Genomic DNA, 13791 nt, shown 5'->3' with positions numbered 1-13791 from the left:
GGGCTGCAGGATTTGCCCATCTACTCTAGAGAAAGCTTGTTTCACAGCCATTCACAGTCTCGGAAGACCTCTGAGGTCCTTATTTTAAGACTGCCCTAGGAGTGGACTGGCCCTAGGCCACGTCTTACCTTCTCCAGGATTCAACTCTACAAGCCCAAATCCAGACAATCTAGTATGAATTAGCTTCCCAGAAACTGAGAACAGCAGTCTTTGCAAGGCTTCTACTTTGGGGACAGACACACAACCACATTTGCAGAATGACAAGTTTCCCTGGAACCTTGTTCCATAATTCTGGAGCTTATCTCAGGTTCCAAAGATGAAAATCTTTTCTTTTTAATTTTTTTTTAACCTAGATGTCTCTCTAGCTCTTTTTAGAGATTACTATAATACTATTATAGTTTTGTCTAGTATATAGTATTGTCTAAAGAATAGGATTGTCTAGTCACTTATTAGCTTGTTCTGAAGTTCTTACTCATAAATTGTAGGTAAAAAAGAAGCAGAAACTTCATTAAATGGGCTGGTTCATTTGGCCTAATCTCCAAATCTTTTTTGCATATGATTTCTTGACTATTTTCTTAATATTAAACTTTTAGTCACGTGTACTGAATAGATTATGTAAGGTAACTTCCAGGACGTCTTCTGTTTTGCCATCCAGCAGAGATCTAAAACCACTTTTAACTCTACTCAGTTAGTATACAATCACAGAATTCCAATTTCATTCACTATTCACCTAGATAAAGTATGGACTGCCAAGAAAATATATCAAAATATATTGAGAAAATATACCTTACTCCAAGGGAAACATGATATATTCCAAACCATTTTAAAGATATAGTCCTTGATTTGTGGACCATATAACGTTATATATTCATTCAACAACAGTTTACTAAATCTCTACTAAAATAAAACACTGGAAACTGAATCCCTTCTTAAATCATTTGTATAAGTAGGAGTACCCTTGATCCTAATGGCCATATAAAAATCTATCTGATCAAAATGTGTTCTCTCTTCTATACCTTATTGTCAGTCCTAATCGTGACTTTCAGTTGTGGTAGTACACGTTCTACTTCCAAACTCCATTCCGCAGCATCTGTTGTAGATTCCAAAATATCTTCTTGTTTGGCAGACTCGTTCATATCCTAAGAAAGGAAAGATATCACAGGATTGAGAGTTTATAAAAAGAAATGGTAAAATTTTGAGGCATTTTAGCAGCACTGCACAATTTATATCAAGCATGGTAGTGTTAAAATTATAGCAGCAGAAGAAATTCTTTTCTGTCCTCCTATCCATGTTGAAAGAAGATAATGCACCAAGCTGGTAGAATAGCAAAATAAGTATTTAGAATTATAAAGAAGCAAATTTGTGATGTAACTATTTTTTTTTTTACAAAGAATAAGGCTTCTGAGATATCAGAGTGAACTCAAAAGGAATACTGTCAAATGGACAGCCATTTAGGTATGTTAATTGGTGACAGTTGAAAAGATACACTCACATATTTGGTAAGAAAACATTGTCTTAGATTGAACTCACTGTGGTGAAATACAAACCCAAAATCTGAAAAACAAAAAATATAAAATTCCAGAAGCAAAGGGCACTTCGTTTACAAATTTTGTATTTATAAGGTGATATTTTGGTTAGGTTAGACCAGGGCAGGGGTCACCTTTCTGCATTTGATTTCTGCTGTTGAGTAATAAGATCGATTCATGCCTATTTTCAAATCAGAAAAGGAAAACTCCCCACCCCCCCCTACATTTTCTTAGCCCTATACACTTCAGCATGAAGTATGTATGGATCTGAAAACATACAAAACATAAAAATTAATGATTTAAAGATAAAGCTTATAGTCAAAGCTATGGTTTTTCCAGTAGTCATGTACGGATGTGAGAGTTGGACCATAACAAAGGCTGAGAGAGTTGGACCATAACAAAGGCTGAGTTCTGAAGAACTGGTACTTTCAAATTGTGGTGTTGGAGAAGACTCTTGAGAGTCCCCTGGACAGCAAAGAGATCAAATCAGTCAATGCTAAAGGAAACCAGTTCTGAATATTCATTGGAAGAACTGATGCTGAAGTTGACACTCCAATACTTTGGCCACCTGATGTGAAGAGCCAACTCATTGGAAAAGACCCTGATGCTGGGAAAGATTGAGGGCAGGAGGAGAAGGGGGGACAGAGGATGAGATGGTTGGATGGCATCACTGACTCAATGGACATGAGTTAGAGCAAACTCATGAATCAACTCATTCATGAGTTTGATTTCATCAAACTCATGAAACTCAACTCATTTTTCCGGGAGATGGTGAAGGATGGGGAAGCCTGGCATGGTGCAATTCATGGAGTCACAAAAACCTGGACGCAACTGAGCCACTGAACAACAACATTTTTCCGGGAGATGGTGAAGGATGGGGAAGCCTGGCATGGTGCAATTCATGGAGTCACAAAAACCTGGACGCAACTGAGCCACTGAACAACAACAACAAAACATAAAGCTTAATATGTTAATTTTGGTAGTATTTTTCCTTTTATGGTCCCTTGAAAAATTATTTTAAAAGTAAGGAAAAATATTAATGTAGAAAAAAAGAAACTTGAGGGACATAAACAGCCAAATGCAATGTATAGACCTTCTATGGATTCTAATTTAAATAATCTGTAAAAGGATGTTTCTGAGACAATTAGGCAAATTGGAATGTGGAAGAGTATTAGATGATATTAAGGAATTATTATTAATTTTATAGGTATGATAATGGCATGGTGGATATGTTTTAAAAAGGACTTGTAAATTAGAGATACGTGCTTAAATATTTACAAGGGAATTAATATAATGTCTGAAATTTACTTTAAAATACTATGGGGCAAAGAAAAAAAGACGCAGAGGCTTCAAAGGAAACACGATCAACCAAATGTTAACTGTTAAACTGGGTACCACTGCCTAAGGGTTCATTATCTCATTCTAATTGTGTATATGTTTGAAATTTCCCAAAATACAACATTTAAAATAAAAGACTATATAAACAACTTCATGGTGAAATTACACTCAATGTGAATTTATGTCACTAAGAGATATTTTTATCCAGTCTAACACCAAGTATAAGAATAACCTTATATTGGGATTTGATTTTATGGGGAGCTTGAGGTCTTTAGGGGCTTTGAACTCACTCCTGACTGAGTCTCTAGGGCACTGCTAACACGAGAAAGCCTCTCTCCCTCTCCTACCTCCCAGTTCATATCAGCAAGTTCGAAATAGACTCAGAGCCTTAAAAGGAACATATACTGCTTTTTGTTCAGAAATTCTGGGGGCTATACAGTTCTAACCATGCAGTTAAGAGTATGGGTAACTAATATATGCTTTTATATTTCACAATATGTGGTCTGAATTTATTCAGTTACATTCTATTTTTAAAAAACCCAGAAGTATGAAAAAATACAAGGATTACTTTAAGAAAAGTAAAATGTGGAAACTCTTAAGTGAAAAATGTTCAAGATCCTATTTTAAACATTAAAATGCTCATTTAAATATAGAAACATTGTATTATATTGAGCACCTAATATAATGCTATATATCTGTATAAACTGATCCCAAGGTAGCACACAGCACCAAAACTGGGGAGCAGTGTGTTCACAAAACAGACATGTGTGAAGTTATATAAGGATGTATGTGATGGCACGAGAAGAGAGACTGGATCTCCCAGGGGAAATGTAAAGCCATGGGGAATGTTCTCAGTCATGTAACTCCACACAGATACTTATTAACATTCATATACTTGCACACTCACTGGCACATCCCAGTTCCCCTCCCTGGCTCTAGGAAGCCCAATTCTGACCGACTCATTGTCTATAACAAACAGGGTGAGGTCTTATGAGGATGAGGGTGAGGGTGGGAGCGTGGATGCACTGCCAGTGGGATATGAGCCCTGACATCTGGGTCATGTGTATGGTATATACACAGGCTTGCTCCCGCCGGGATTACGAGCCCCCAGCGTCCCAACCCTGCAGAGCCGGGCTGAGTCAAAAAGGGACATGTCCTCTGAAGCAGCAGTTTTTCTATGATTCTTAATAGAACATAGATGTTCTAATCACTGATTTAAAAATCAGTTTGCTTTACAGACCCACTGTCTGAATGAACTGAAATTGGTATTTTTGATGAAATACCTGAGTCATTGCTCCCCAAGCCCATCCTCTCATCCCCATGCCCCCTTCCTCCTTTCCTTACAGGAGGGTGGAGTCCAGAATCACCAAAGCCATCCACATTCCCACTTTCTTCAGACCTGAACATAGGATTATTCAAGTTGTGCATAACATACTTAAAATTTTTACTCAAGGAAGGGCACATTTTCCTAATTTTCACAAAGGCAAATGGGTTAGCATTGGCCCTGTCTGAATCAGAATACAAGAGTTAACAGAATACACGGAGATCAAACACTACATCAAGATACTCCAGTGCATGAGCTACTATTTGGTTTTATACTGGGCCCTTTAGTAAGCTGCATTTACCCTTCTTAGCTTATTATTTGATTCTGGTAAGCAATGGTTTGCTAATTCCTACTCCCAATGTCCTGAAATGAATTAATGTAGTAGCTCGAAAGTTTTCACTCAGTCCTAGGCTATAGTTAATATACTGCGGGAAATAACCTAGGTTACTAAATGAAGAAAGAGCAAAAAAAAAAAAAGCACATTAGATTTGGTAGAGCAGCATTAACGTATTCAAACTATACAGTCCCTTTCTACTTCCATCTTTGCACATACGGTTCATAACTTTGTTCCTCACTCAAAATTTCCTAATGCTTAATAAGTGGATACATTCACTGAGCAAGCCCTACAAATGAAGTATAAATCATTTTAACCATGCCTTGGTTGTAATACTTTGAGAAAACCTTTCCTTTTTAATTGTTTCTCTGATAACAAATGGTATTTTATGTGAAGCTATTAGTAAAGAGAAATAAACTGCTGTTTCCACTTAATCAAAATTTTATATCATCATGACGAAGTCCCCCTCTGAAACAATATTAACTAAGATAAAGGATGCCTCTTGGGAAATTGCATTTTCTAGTTAATGTTGCTGAAGAAACAATTAGAAGCTCAATAATACACAGACTATCTTGAAGTCTCATTTATAATTAATTAATTTACCAATAAGCTATTTGTTAAGCTTCTACAACATGCAAGGTAAGAATCCAGGCACTGTGCTTAGTATGGGATGACAAAAGGATTTAATTCCTGCCTGTAAAGAGTTTACAGCCTATTAGAAAGCATCTGAGGCTAGTTAATGCAGGTAATAATTGGTCCTAAGAAAAAGAAACTGATGAGAACTGACCCTAAGACTGCCAAAGGAAGAACTGAAGATAACATTCTAAGCCATCCCATAATGTAATCTTGATGCATATTACCCAAGGTCAGTTCAAGGATCAAACATGCGATGGTACTAGCCTGCTCGGAATCCTATTCCAGAAAGTAGTCTCCCCTTCTCCCAGGAAATATGAATGAGATAGTTTAGCATCTGAAGAAATACTATGCTCTCTGTGTGTGCATTTATGTACACACATACACACAAACATAAATATACACAATTAGATGTGGTTTTGGTCTTATGATGATAGAGAGGTAATAAGGAAAGGCCCTGCATATCAGAAAGGGAGATCACATGAGGGTAAATAAAGCCATTGCATGGGTAGACCCAAGAGTGAAGCTCAAGGCTCAGGCACTCAGGAGAAGACATTTCCGATAACAGATACCTCAAGTCAGACATCACAGAGAGATCACAAGTTCAGACTGGAGCCTGCTGGGAGGACCTAAATCATGAAGGCCTGGGCAGAAACTGGACTCACTGACTTCCGGGTGAAAATGGGAGATGAAGGGAGATTTAGAAGATTCCAACACATAACTAGTAGTGAAACAAGAGCAAGGGGAGGTGCTTAAGCCTACAACTACCAAGCCCAAATCCCTGCCTCTCAGGAAGATCAGACACCACTGTCAGAATGGATTTCGGATACGGGGAATGCTGACATTTACTGGCTATAACTTAATCTTTTTGACGTCTCTTATTGTACTATGCTGTAATACAACAATGCTTTAAGAGGGGAGAAATCTGGATATGACTGATCCCACAGTAAACGATCCCAGATAACTATAAGTTTTGCTTTCTCATGTCCGCTTTTAAATTGTTCCTAGAGCTAGGTTTATTATCAAGATGCCAGTGATCACCTGTGGCTGTCTTCCTGCTTGACTGCAGCACCTCTTCCTTCTCCTAAGCTGTTGTGGATTTAGAAACCTAATAACCAAGCTTGTTAGAATTTAGGCAAAGCTGGACTTCCCAGGTGGTGCAGTGGTAAAGAATCCACCTGCCAATGCAGGAGACTCAAGAGACGCGGGTTTGATCCCTGTGTCAGGAAGATCCCCTGGAGAAGGAAATGGCAACCCACTCCAGTATTTTTGCCTGAGAAATCCCATGGACAGAGGAGTCTGGCGGGCCACAGTCCAAGGGGTTGCAGAGTCGGACATGACTGAGCAGCTGAGCACAAGAATACAAGAGAAAAAAGTGAGCATTCAGGGATGGTGGGCAGTGAGGTTAGGACTCCTCACAGAAAATTTTAAATGAAAGTGTTTATTCTTATTTTGGTTGCTCAGGGGCCTTTTTTGAATTCTGCCTCATTTGCCACATTTCCAAGATAGGCTAGATGGCCAAAAGGCTAATAGAATATATATAGTATTACTATGGATTAAACAGGGTTTCTCCTAAGGGTATCTAGTGTCCTTCTTTCCCATCTATCAATTAAGCTAGAGAAAGGGGTAAATAAGTTATTGATATTTCAATCAAGAGTATTACCTCAAAATCTAATGATTTTAACAAATTATATTTAAGGGAGAGTTAAAACCATTCATGTCGCTACAAGTCAATTCTTCTTCATGATTAAAGAAGCACAAAATGTGAGTTTAATTCCAAATTAGGTTTTACATGATTTAACACTATATTACTGTGAAGAAAAATGTTTAATACCATACAAAAAGTATCTTCAAATTTGCTCTGAATAACCAAATTAAACCCTGGCTAATCTATCAAAAGAAATAGATAGATGGTAGCCTTTGTCTTGAAATATATGAAGTTCACAAAAGTTTTCTTAAGTTCAATTTTAAGACTATCAAAAGAAATTTTATTGAGTTATAATGTGAACCAAGACTAGAACAAATTTTGTTCCTACATACCAAAAAGCGTAAAAAGAAAGCTCCCCAAATTAACACAAAATAAATTTAATTTTCCAATAAAACATCTGAAATTGTTTTTGAATGAGAATTTAACCTCCAATGTTATTTCTATTTAACACATCAAACTACCTTTGTTACTTTAACTACTTTAGCTACACTGGTACACTAAGTGCTAAGATAAAATCATTTCCATAGACTTTTTATTTTCTCAAACTAAAACCAAAGAAAGTAACAGGAAGTGTGTCTGGAGGAAATAATGTAGACATTATACTTGGTGTTGCAGAATATGCAAACTAAGTCTAACTTTTTATGGCATAAATTTCTGTAAGGCTTCTTTTCTTTGAGATAGCAACAACATGGATATACCAATGCCCCAATACTATACTTGGTGTTGCAGAGTATGCAAAATAAGTCTAACTTTTTATGGCATGAATTTCTATAAGGTTTCCTTTGAGATTGTAATCACATGGATATACCAGCACTCAAATACATTTGAAGAGCTCAATTCATATACCTACTGAGAGGAATATTAAAATCCAATTAATTGTCAAGATTACATACTCCCAGGACTCAGGGAACTAAGTTGTCTTAAGAATCACCACAGTATGATGTAAATGTTAAGACAATGAGTCAGGCATCCCATCTCTGGTCAAATTCCACCTTCATCACTTACTAGCTGCTAGTCATTAAATCTCAGGGTCCCCATCTGTAAAATGGAAGTAATAATTGTACTCTTTCCACATTGAAAGGGTTGTTACAGGGATTAAATTAAATGATGTATTTGAAAGGCTTTCATAATACTTGACACATAGTAAGCCCCCAACATATGTTAGTAGTCATAATTACCATTACCATTATTATATGTCAAGCATGGTTTTAGATGCTTTTCAGTTCAGTTCAGTTCAGTCACTCAGTCATGTCCGACTCTTTGCGACCCCATGAATCGCAGCATGCCAGGCCTCCCAGTCCATCACCAACTCCCGGAGTCCCAAATCCATGTCCATTGAGTCGGTGATGCCATCCAATCATCTCATCCTCTGTCGTCCCCTTCTTCTCCTGTCCTCAATCTTTCCCCTACACACAGGTTAAATGCCCAGTAATAGGACCATGAATCAAAGGAGCCTTATTCCCATTTTTTTGAATAAGAAAAATGAGGTAGAGAGCAGTTACACAATTTTCCCAATGTCACATCATTAGTAAGTGGCAGGGCCCAGGCAAGGTTACCCCAGAGCACAAGCTCTGAATGAAGCACCTTACTATATGGCTATCAATCCTTTGTCATATAAGTTACAAATATATTTGTCCAGTTTCTTGTCTTTTAACTTTATGGTATTCCCCATCCCTCCATATATAAGGTTTTAATTTTTATGCATTCAGATTTATCAGTACTCTTCATTTACAGTTTTTACTTTTCTTGCCATGCTTTATCATGCCTATTTCAACCCACGAATATTACACTTGCCACTCATATCCTTGGGCCTCATCAGTTTTTAATTTGTTGATCCATATGAGGTTTATTTGGGTGTAAGATATGAGGGAGGAATCCATCTTTTTTCTCCAAATGAACAGCTTGTTATCTCATCACCATTTAATTGAATCTCTGATTGATTTGTATTTCTTCATATACTAATATAACCATATATGTGTATTATTTTTTTAACTCTGTATTACTTCAGTAATCTATTTTTGCATCAGTATAATTTTTTTCAGACTTATAAAAAATTACACAAGTAGCATAAAAAATTCGCATATATCCTTCATCCAGATTCACTAAATGTTAGCATCTCACTTGACCTCAGGGCAATTATGTGTAAACGGATACAATGTTTATAGCTGGGTGCTGAGATCTGAAGAAATTTTTAACTTTTTCTTTGTATTCTTTTGGGCTTTCATTTAAAATGAACAAGGAATATATTTTACCTTTAAAAAGAATAAAGTTTTTTCAATAAAAACAAGTAAAAATGTAAGTTTGATCAACTTCCAAAAACTAGCTGGTACAGGGGTGGTTAAATGCTTTAGGAGTCTAAATAAGAGAGAGAAGTGCATTTTAATGGCAGTGGTGAAATTTAAGATTAACTTTACAAGGAAGTTTGGGATGTAAACAGGCAGAAGAGGCAAGTCAAGTGTTTACATAGGCAGGAAAGCATCATAAGCCAAATATGAAATATGGAATGAACATAGCTTGTGAAGATCACATGAGAGGAGAGACTAAGAGATTAAAAAGCTAAATATTGGGAAGCAAAAGAAAATTGAATATATCGTGAAGACCTCAGAGGCCAGGCTGAGGAATGTGAATTTTGTCCTCTAAGGCAGAGGACAAAGAAAAGTTACAAACAAGGTAAAATAATTTAACCCAACAAATCTTTATTTAGTACCTACTAAATATCATGAGAAACGCTGGACTGGAAGAAGCACAAGCTGGAATCAAGATTGCTGGGAGAAATGTCAATAATCTCAGATATGCAGATGACACCACCCTTATGGCAGAAAGTGAAGAGGAACTAAAAAGCCTCTTGATGAAAGTGAGAGGGGAGAGTGAAAAAGTTGGTTTAAAGCTCAACATTCAGAAAACTAAGATCATGGCATCTGGTCCCATCACTTCATGGGAAATAGATGAGGAAACAGTGGAAACCGTGGCTGACTTTATGTTTTTGGGCTCCAAAATCGCTGCAGATGGTGATTGCAGCCATGAAATTAAAAGACACTTACTCCTTGGAAGCAAAGTTATGACCAATCTAGATAGCATATTTAAAAGCAGAGACATTACCTTGCCAACAAAGGTCCGTCTAGTCAAGGCTATGGTTTTTCCAGTGGTCATGTATGGATGTGAGAGTTGGACTATGAAGAAAGCTGAGTGCCTAAGAATTGATGCTTTTGAACTGTGGTGTTGGAGAAGACTCTTGAGAGTCCCTGGTACTGCAAGGAAGTCCAACCAGTCCATCCTAAAGGAGATCAGTCCTGGGTGTTCACTGGAAGGACTGATGTTGAAGCTGAAACTCCTATACTTTGGCCACCTCACATGAAAAGTTGACTCATTGGAAAAGACCCTGATGCTGGGAAGGATTGGGGGCAGGAGGAGAAGGGGACGACAGACGATGAGATGGCTGGATGGCATCACCGACTCGATGGACGTGAGTTTGGGTAAACTCTGGGAGTCGGTGATGGACAGGGAGGCCTGGCGTGCTGTGATTCATGGGGTCACAAAGAGTCAGACACAACTGAACGACTGAACTGAACTGAAATACCAGGTACTGTTCTACTACAGGGACAGTGAATAAAATGATAAAAATCCTCATAAAAGAATATTTTATTTTTGTTTTATGAAGATTTATGGGTTGTAGATTTGTGAATCATAGGATTAAATAGAGCTGGGGTGATATGGAAAGGTATCACTAAGGAGGCAGGACGTGACCTGAACCTTAATCATTGAAGGGTCAGGTAGAGAGATGATGGGAAGGCGTTTTAGGTTAAGAGACAAAAGAGGATGGGATGAGAGCAGATATACTCATGAGGTTACCTTGAAACCTCATGAGTCTACCTGGAAAAGTTATCCTAGCAAAAGAAAATAAAGTTGGCTATATGGACAGTTGTCAAATTGCTAAGGGTTTTGAAAGACAGACTAAAAATGTATTGCTTTGTAATCTGTCTAAACTGAGCTGTAGGCAATGAAAAGCCAACCAAAGTTATTGAATTCAGAACGATCTGGCAAAAGTCATGTTTGAGGAAGTAACATCAAAGAGTAAGAGGAAATTCGCTAGTGGTCCAGCGGTTCGGACTCCATGCTTTCACTGTCGAGGGCCCAGGTTCAATCCCTGATCAGGGAACTATGATCCCACAACTTGGGGAAAAAAAAGATTGAGGAGTAAGAGGAAAAATATTTCAGCAAAGGGTGGAGTTGGGGAAGGTGAATATGAGAAGGATTTCAAAGGCACCATCTACAGGTCTTAGTAACTAACTACATGTCCTGGGTAAAAATGAATCAGTTGTCAGATATTCAAAGCACTAACACTGTGAGGGGTAGATGGGTGCAGGTGAGGGTTTTTAAGAATATAGGTTTATAGAAGAGCACACATTCCAGATACACATCTAATGTACTGAATTTTATAATAAATACATGCTATTAGTGTTGATTAAGGAAGTAAAACCCATCCATTCATAAAATGACAGCTTTCAAATGATTCCTAGAAAAGATCCTACAACTACAACACTTTTCATTAGATTCCCCTTAGTCATCTCTATAGGGGAGGTCTTATGTGACAGCAGACTGAGTCCAATGGGCCTTCAATAATAATCCAGTGACAGATAATGAAATTAAAGCCATGCTATCACCAGAGCTTCCTAATTTACATCAAAATGCAATCTTCCTTATAACTTACATGCTACGTAAGCTTCTTACTCAAAAATACTCATGGCGGTCTAGAAATTTGTATTGTGAGACTGGGTTTTTTTTCTATTCTCCTATAACACCTAAGAATGTTTATAACTAATTCCAATCTCTAGGAGAGGTAAAAATTATACAAAATAAGAAATTCATCAAACATATACTCTCTGCCAGCACCATGCTAGGTGTGGTCCCCAAGTTCTATTAATCTTAAAACAACCCTGGTGTCCCCACCTAAAGATGAGAAAGACAACTTAGAGAGAGGATAAATCATGGCCATGTGGTCAGGATTTTATATCTAAGGCTGCTTTTCCACTGTAGCACTGGCCTTAAAGGTACGGGCTCAGAGTTGGAAGAGACCTTGAAAAGTCCTTGCTTCCTCACAATAAAACCAGGATGAAGATGAGGATCTTTCCTATTTCAAGTGTGGATTCAAAAGCGACGCTAAAGATCAAGCAAAACTCTCTTTTACACCCAGCAAGAACTGCCATTTGAGTCTCCTCTGAGCAGTGAGGGGTGCAGCTTTTTTCTCTAACCTACATTTCCTATTCACCTCCAGATGTGAAACTGCTGGGGTGGTACGGGTTAGTTACCAGAGAAATAAAAGCATTTGCTCAGCCATAACACATTCCATCACACTCAAAACATGTGTCATTTTAATTGTTTCTTCAGTGAAGTACCAAAGATAGAGCACAGTCACAGCACAGACAGAACTCACACCCCATTGTTTTAGGAAAGGAGAAGAAAGAACATTTTCCTCAAGCAGGAATCAGAACCAGGGGTAAACTATGGGGCACGTCATGTTGTAGCATGGTATATTTTCCCTTGTATTACTCAGCAAGACACTTTGTTGAACAGTAAAGTGAAAACCATATGTAAAGTGAAGAAAATGTATTTAAGCTATTAATCAAAGTTGATCCATCTTCTTCCCCTTTTTGATTACAAGATTTCAGACTTGCCACAATGACACCCTAAACTACAACTGAAATGATTTTTATCCTAAGCCCAGATTTTTACTTTCTTACAGCTTTTGCCTTTTAAGCTACAAATTCTCTCATTCTTGCTACAATGAAATTTTTGCTAAGTAATTAAAAACCAATTGTGTTTAAACCTTTTCAGAGAGTTCATTTTGTGCTGTATAACTTAGGATTTGGTTTCTAAAACCTTAAATTTAGCATCTCAAGGAAGAATGGTGTCTATGGCATGTTTGAAAAAAATGTTTTGAAATGAAGTGATGGGCATTTAAAAATAGAATTCAGAGAGTGTGCAGCTTCCCTCCCATTTTTTTTTTTTTTGCTGGGGGAGAAGAATGAGACATCTGCATTATGCTGCCAGATCGCTACTGCTAGGATTCTGTTGAGCTTCAGAATGGAGGGGTTTTTCAGAGACCACTCATAATTACAGCCTAGTTACCATGAACATGCAGGCACTTTTCAATCAGCATGCTCAAATTTCAAATGGTAATAACCAGAACACCTGCCGAACACCTTGCTTCCTTCCCTGCTTCCACTCCTCACATCTTTGAACATTCTACCACATCACTAACTCTCACAGGCTCTGCCCAACTGTCAGAGCTTCATTCCCCACTAGTGTCCTCCACCCCATGGTCACTCTCACAGACACTTTTACTCAATTTCAGACTTGGAAAACATTTGGAAACCAGAGGAACTAAGAGAATGTGGAACACTGGGGGCTAGCATTTTTTTTCTAAGAAAAAAATTCAAAATTTAAACAAGAAACCTGGAAATCAAACTCTGGAAAAATAAAGCAATCTCTCACTAGTTGCAGGAATTGTTTTCTTGCACAGTATGGGCATAAACCTCAGCGATGCTGCAGGTTTGGCTTCAGACCACTTCAATAAAGTGAATACCACAATAAAGCGAATCACATAACTGTTTTGGTTTCCCAGTGCACATAAGAGATATGTTTACAATACACTGTAGTCTGTTAAATGTGCAACAGCATTATGTCTAAAAAACAATGTACATGCTTTAATTAAAAAAGATTTTATCACTAAAAATGCTGTCATCGGAGCCTTTAGCAAGTTATAGTGGTAACATCAAGATCGTTGATTAAAAAAAAAGATCACTGACCACAAATTGCCGTAACAAATATAATAATTATGGAAAAGTTTGAAACATTTCTAGAATTATCAAAATATGACACAGAGACCAAGTGAGAAAATACTGTTGGAAAAATAACACCAGCAGACTTG

The 13791-nt window shown here is 37.5% G+C and overlaps 1 protein-coding gene across 1 annotated transcript in view; it reads right to left on the bottom strand.

The window, feature by feature from the left end:
* The window catches only part of IFT57 (intraflagellar transport 57), a 66644-nt gene that overhangs the window by 26719 nt on the left and 26134 nt on the right, over window positions 1-13791 (bottom strand). Inside the window, exon 6 of the mRNA XM_081572263.1 lies at window positions 1017-1139. Within this exon, the coding sequence (XP_081428389.1) occupies window positions 1017-1139 (123 nt within the window). The remainder of the gene's footprint in view (window positions 1-1016; window positions 1140-13791) is intronic.

This window comes from Giraffa tippelskirchi, chromosome 2 (genome assembly GCF_054371585.1).
Source record: "Giraffa tippelskirchi isolate mGirTip1 chromosome 2, T2T-mGirTip1v1.2.pri, whole genome shotgun sequence".
Taxonomy (NCBI): domain Eukaryota; kingdom Metazoa; phylum Chordata; class Mammalia; order Artiodactyla; family Giraffidae; genus Giraffa; species Giraffa tippelskirchi.
The sequence above is the reverse complement of the archived record's forward strand: the minus strand, read 5'-3'. Positions and strand labels throughout refer to the sequence as shown.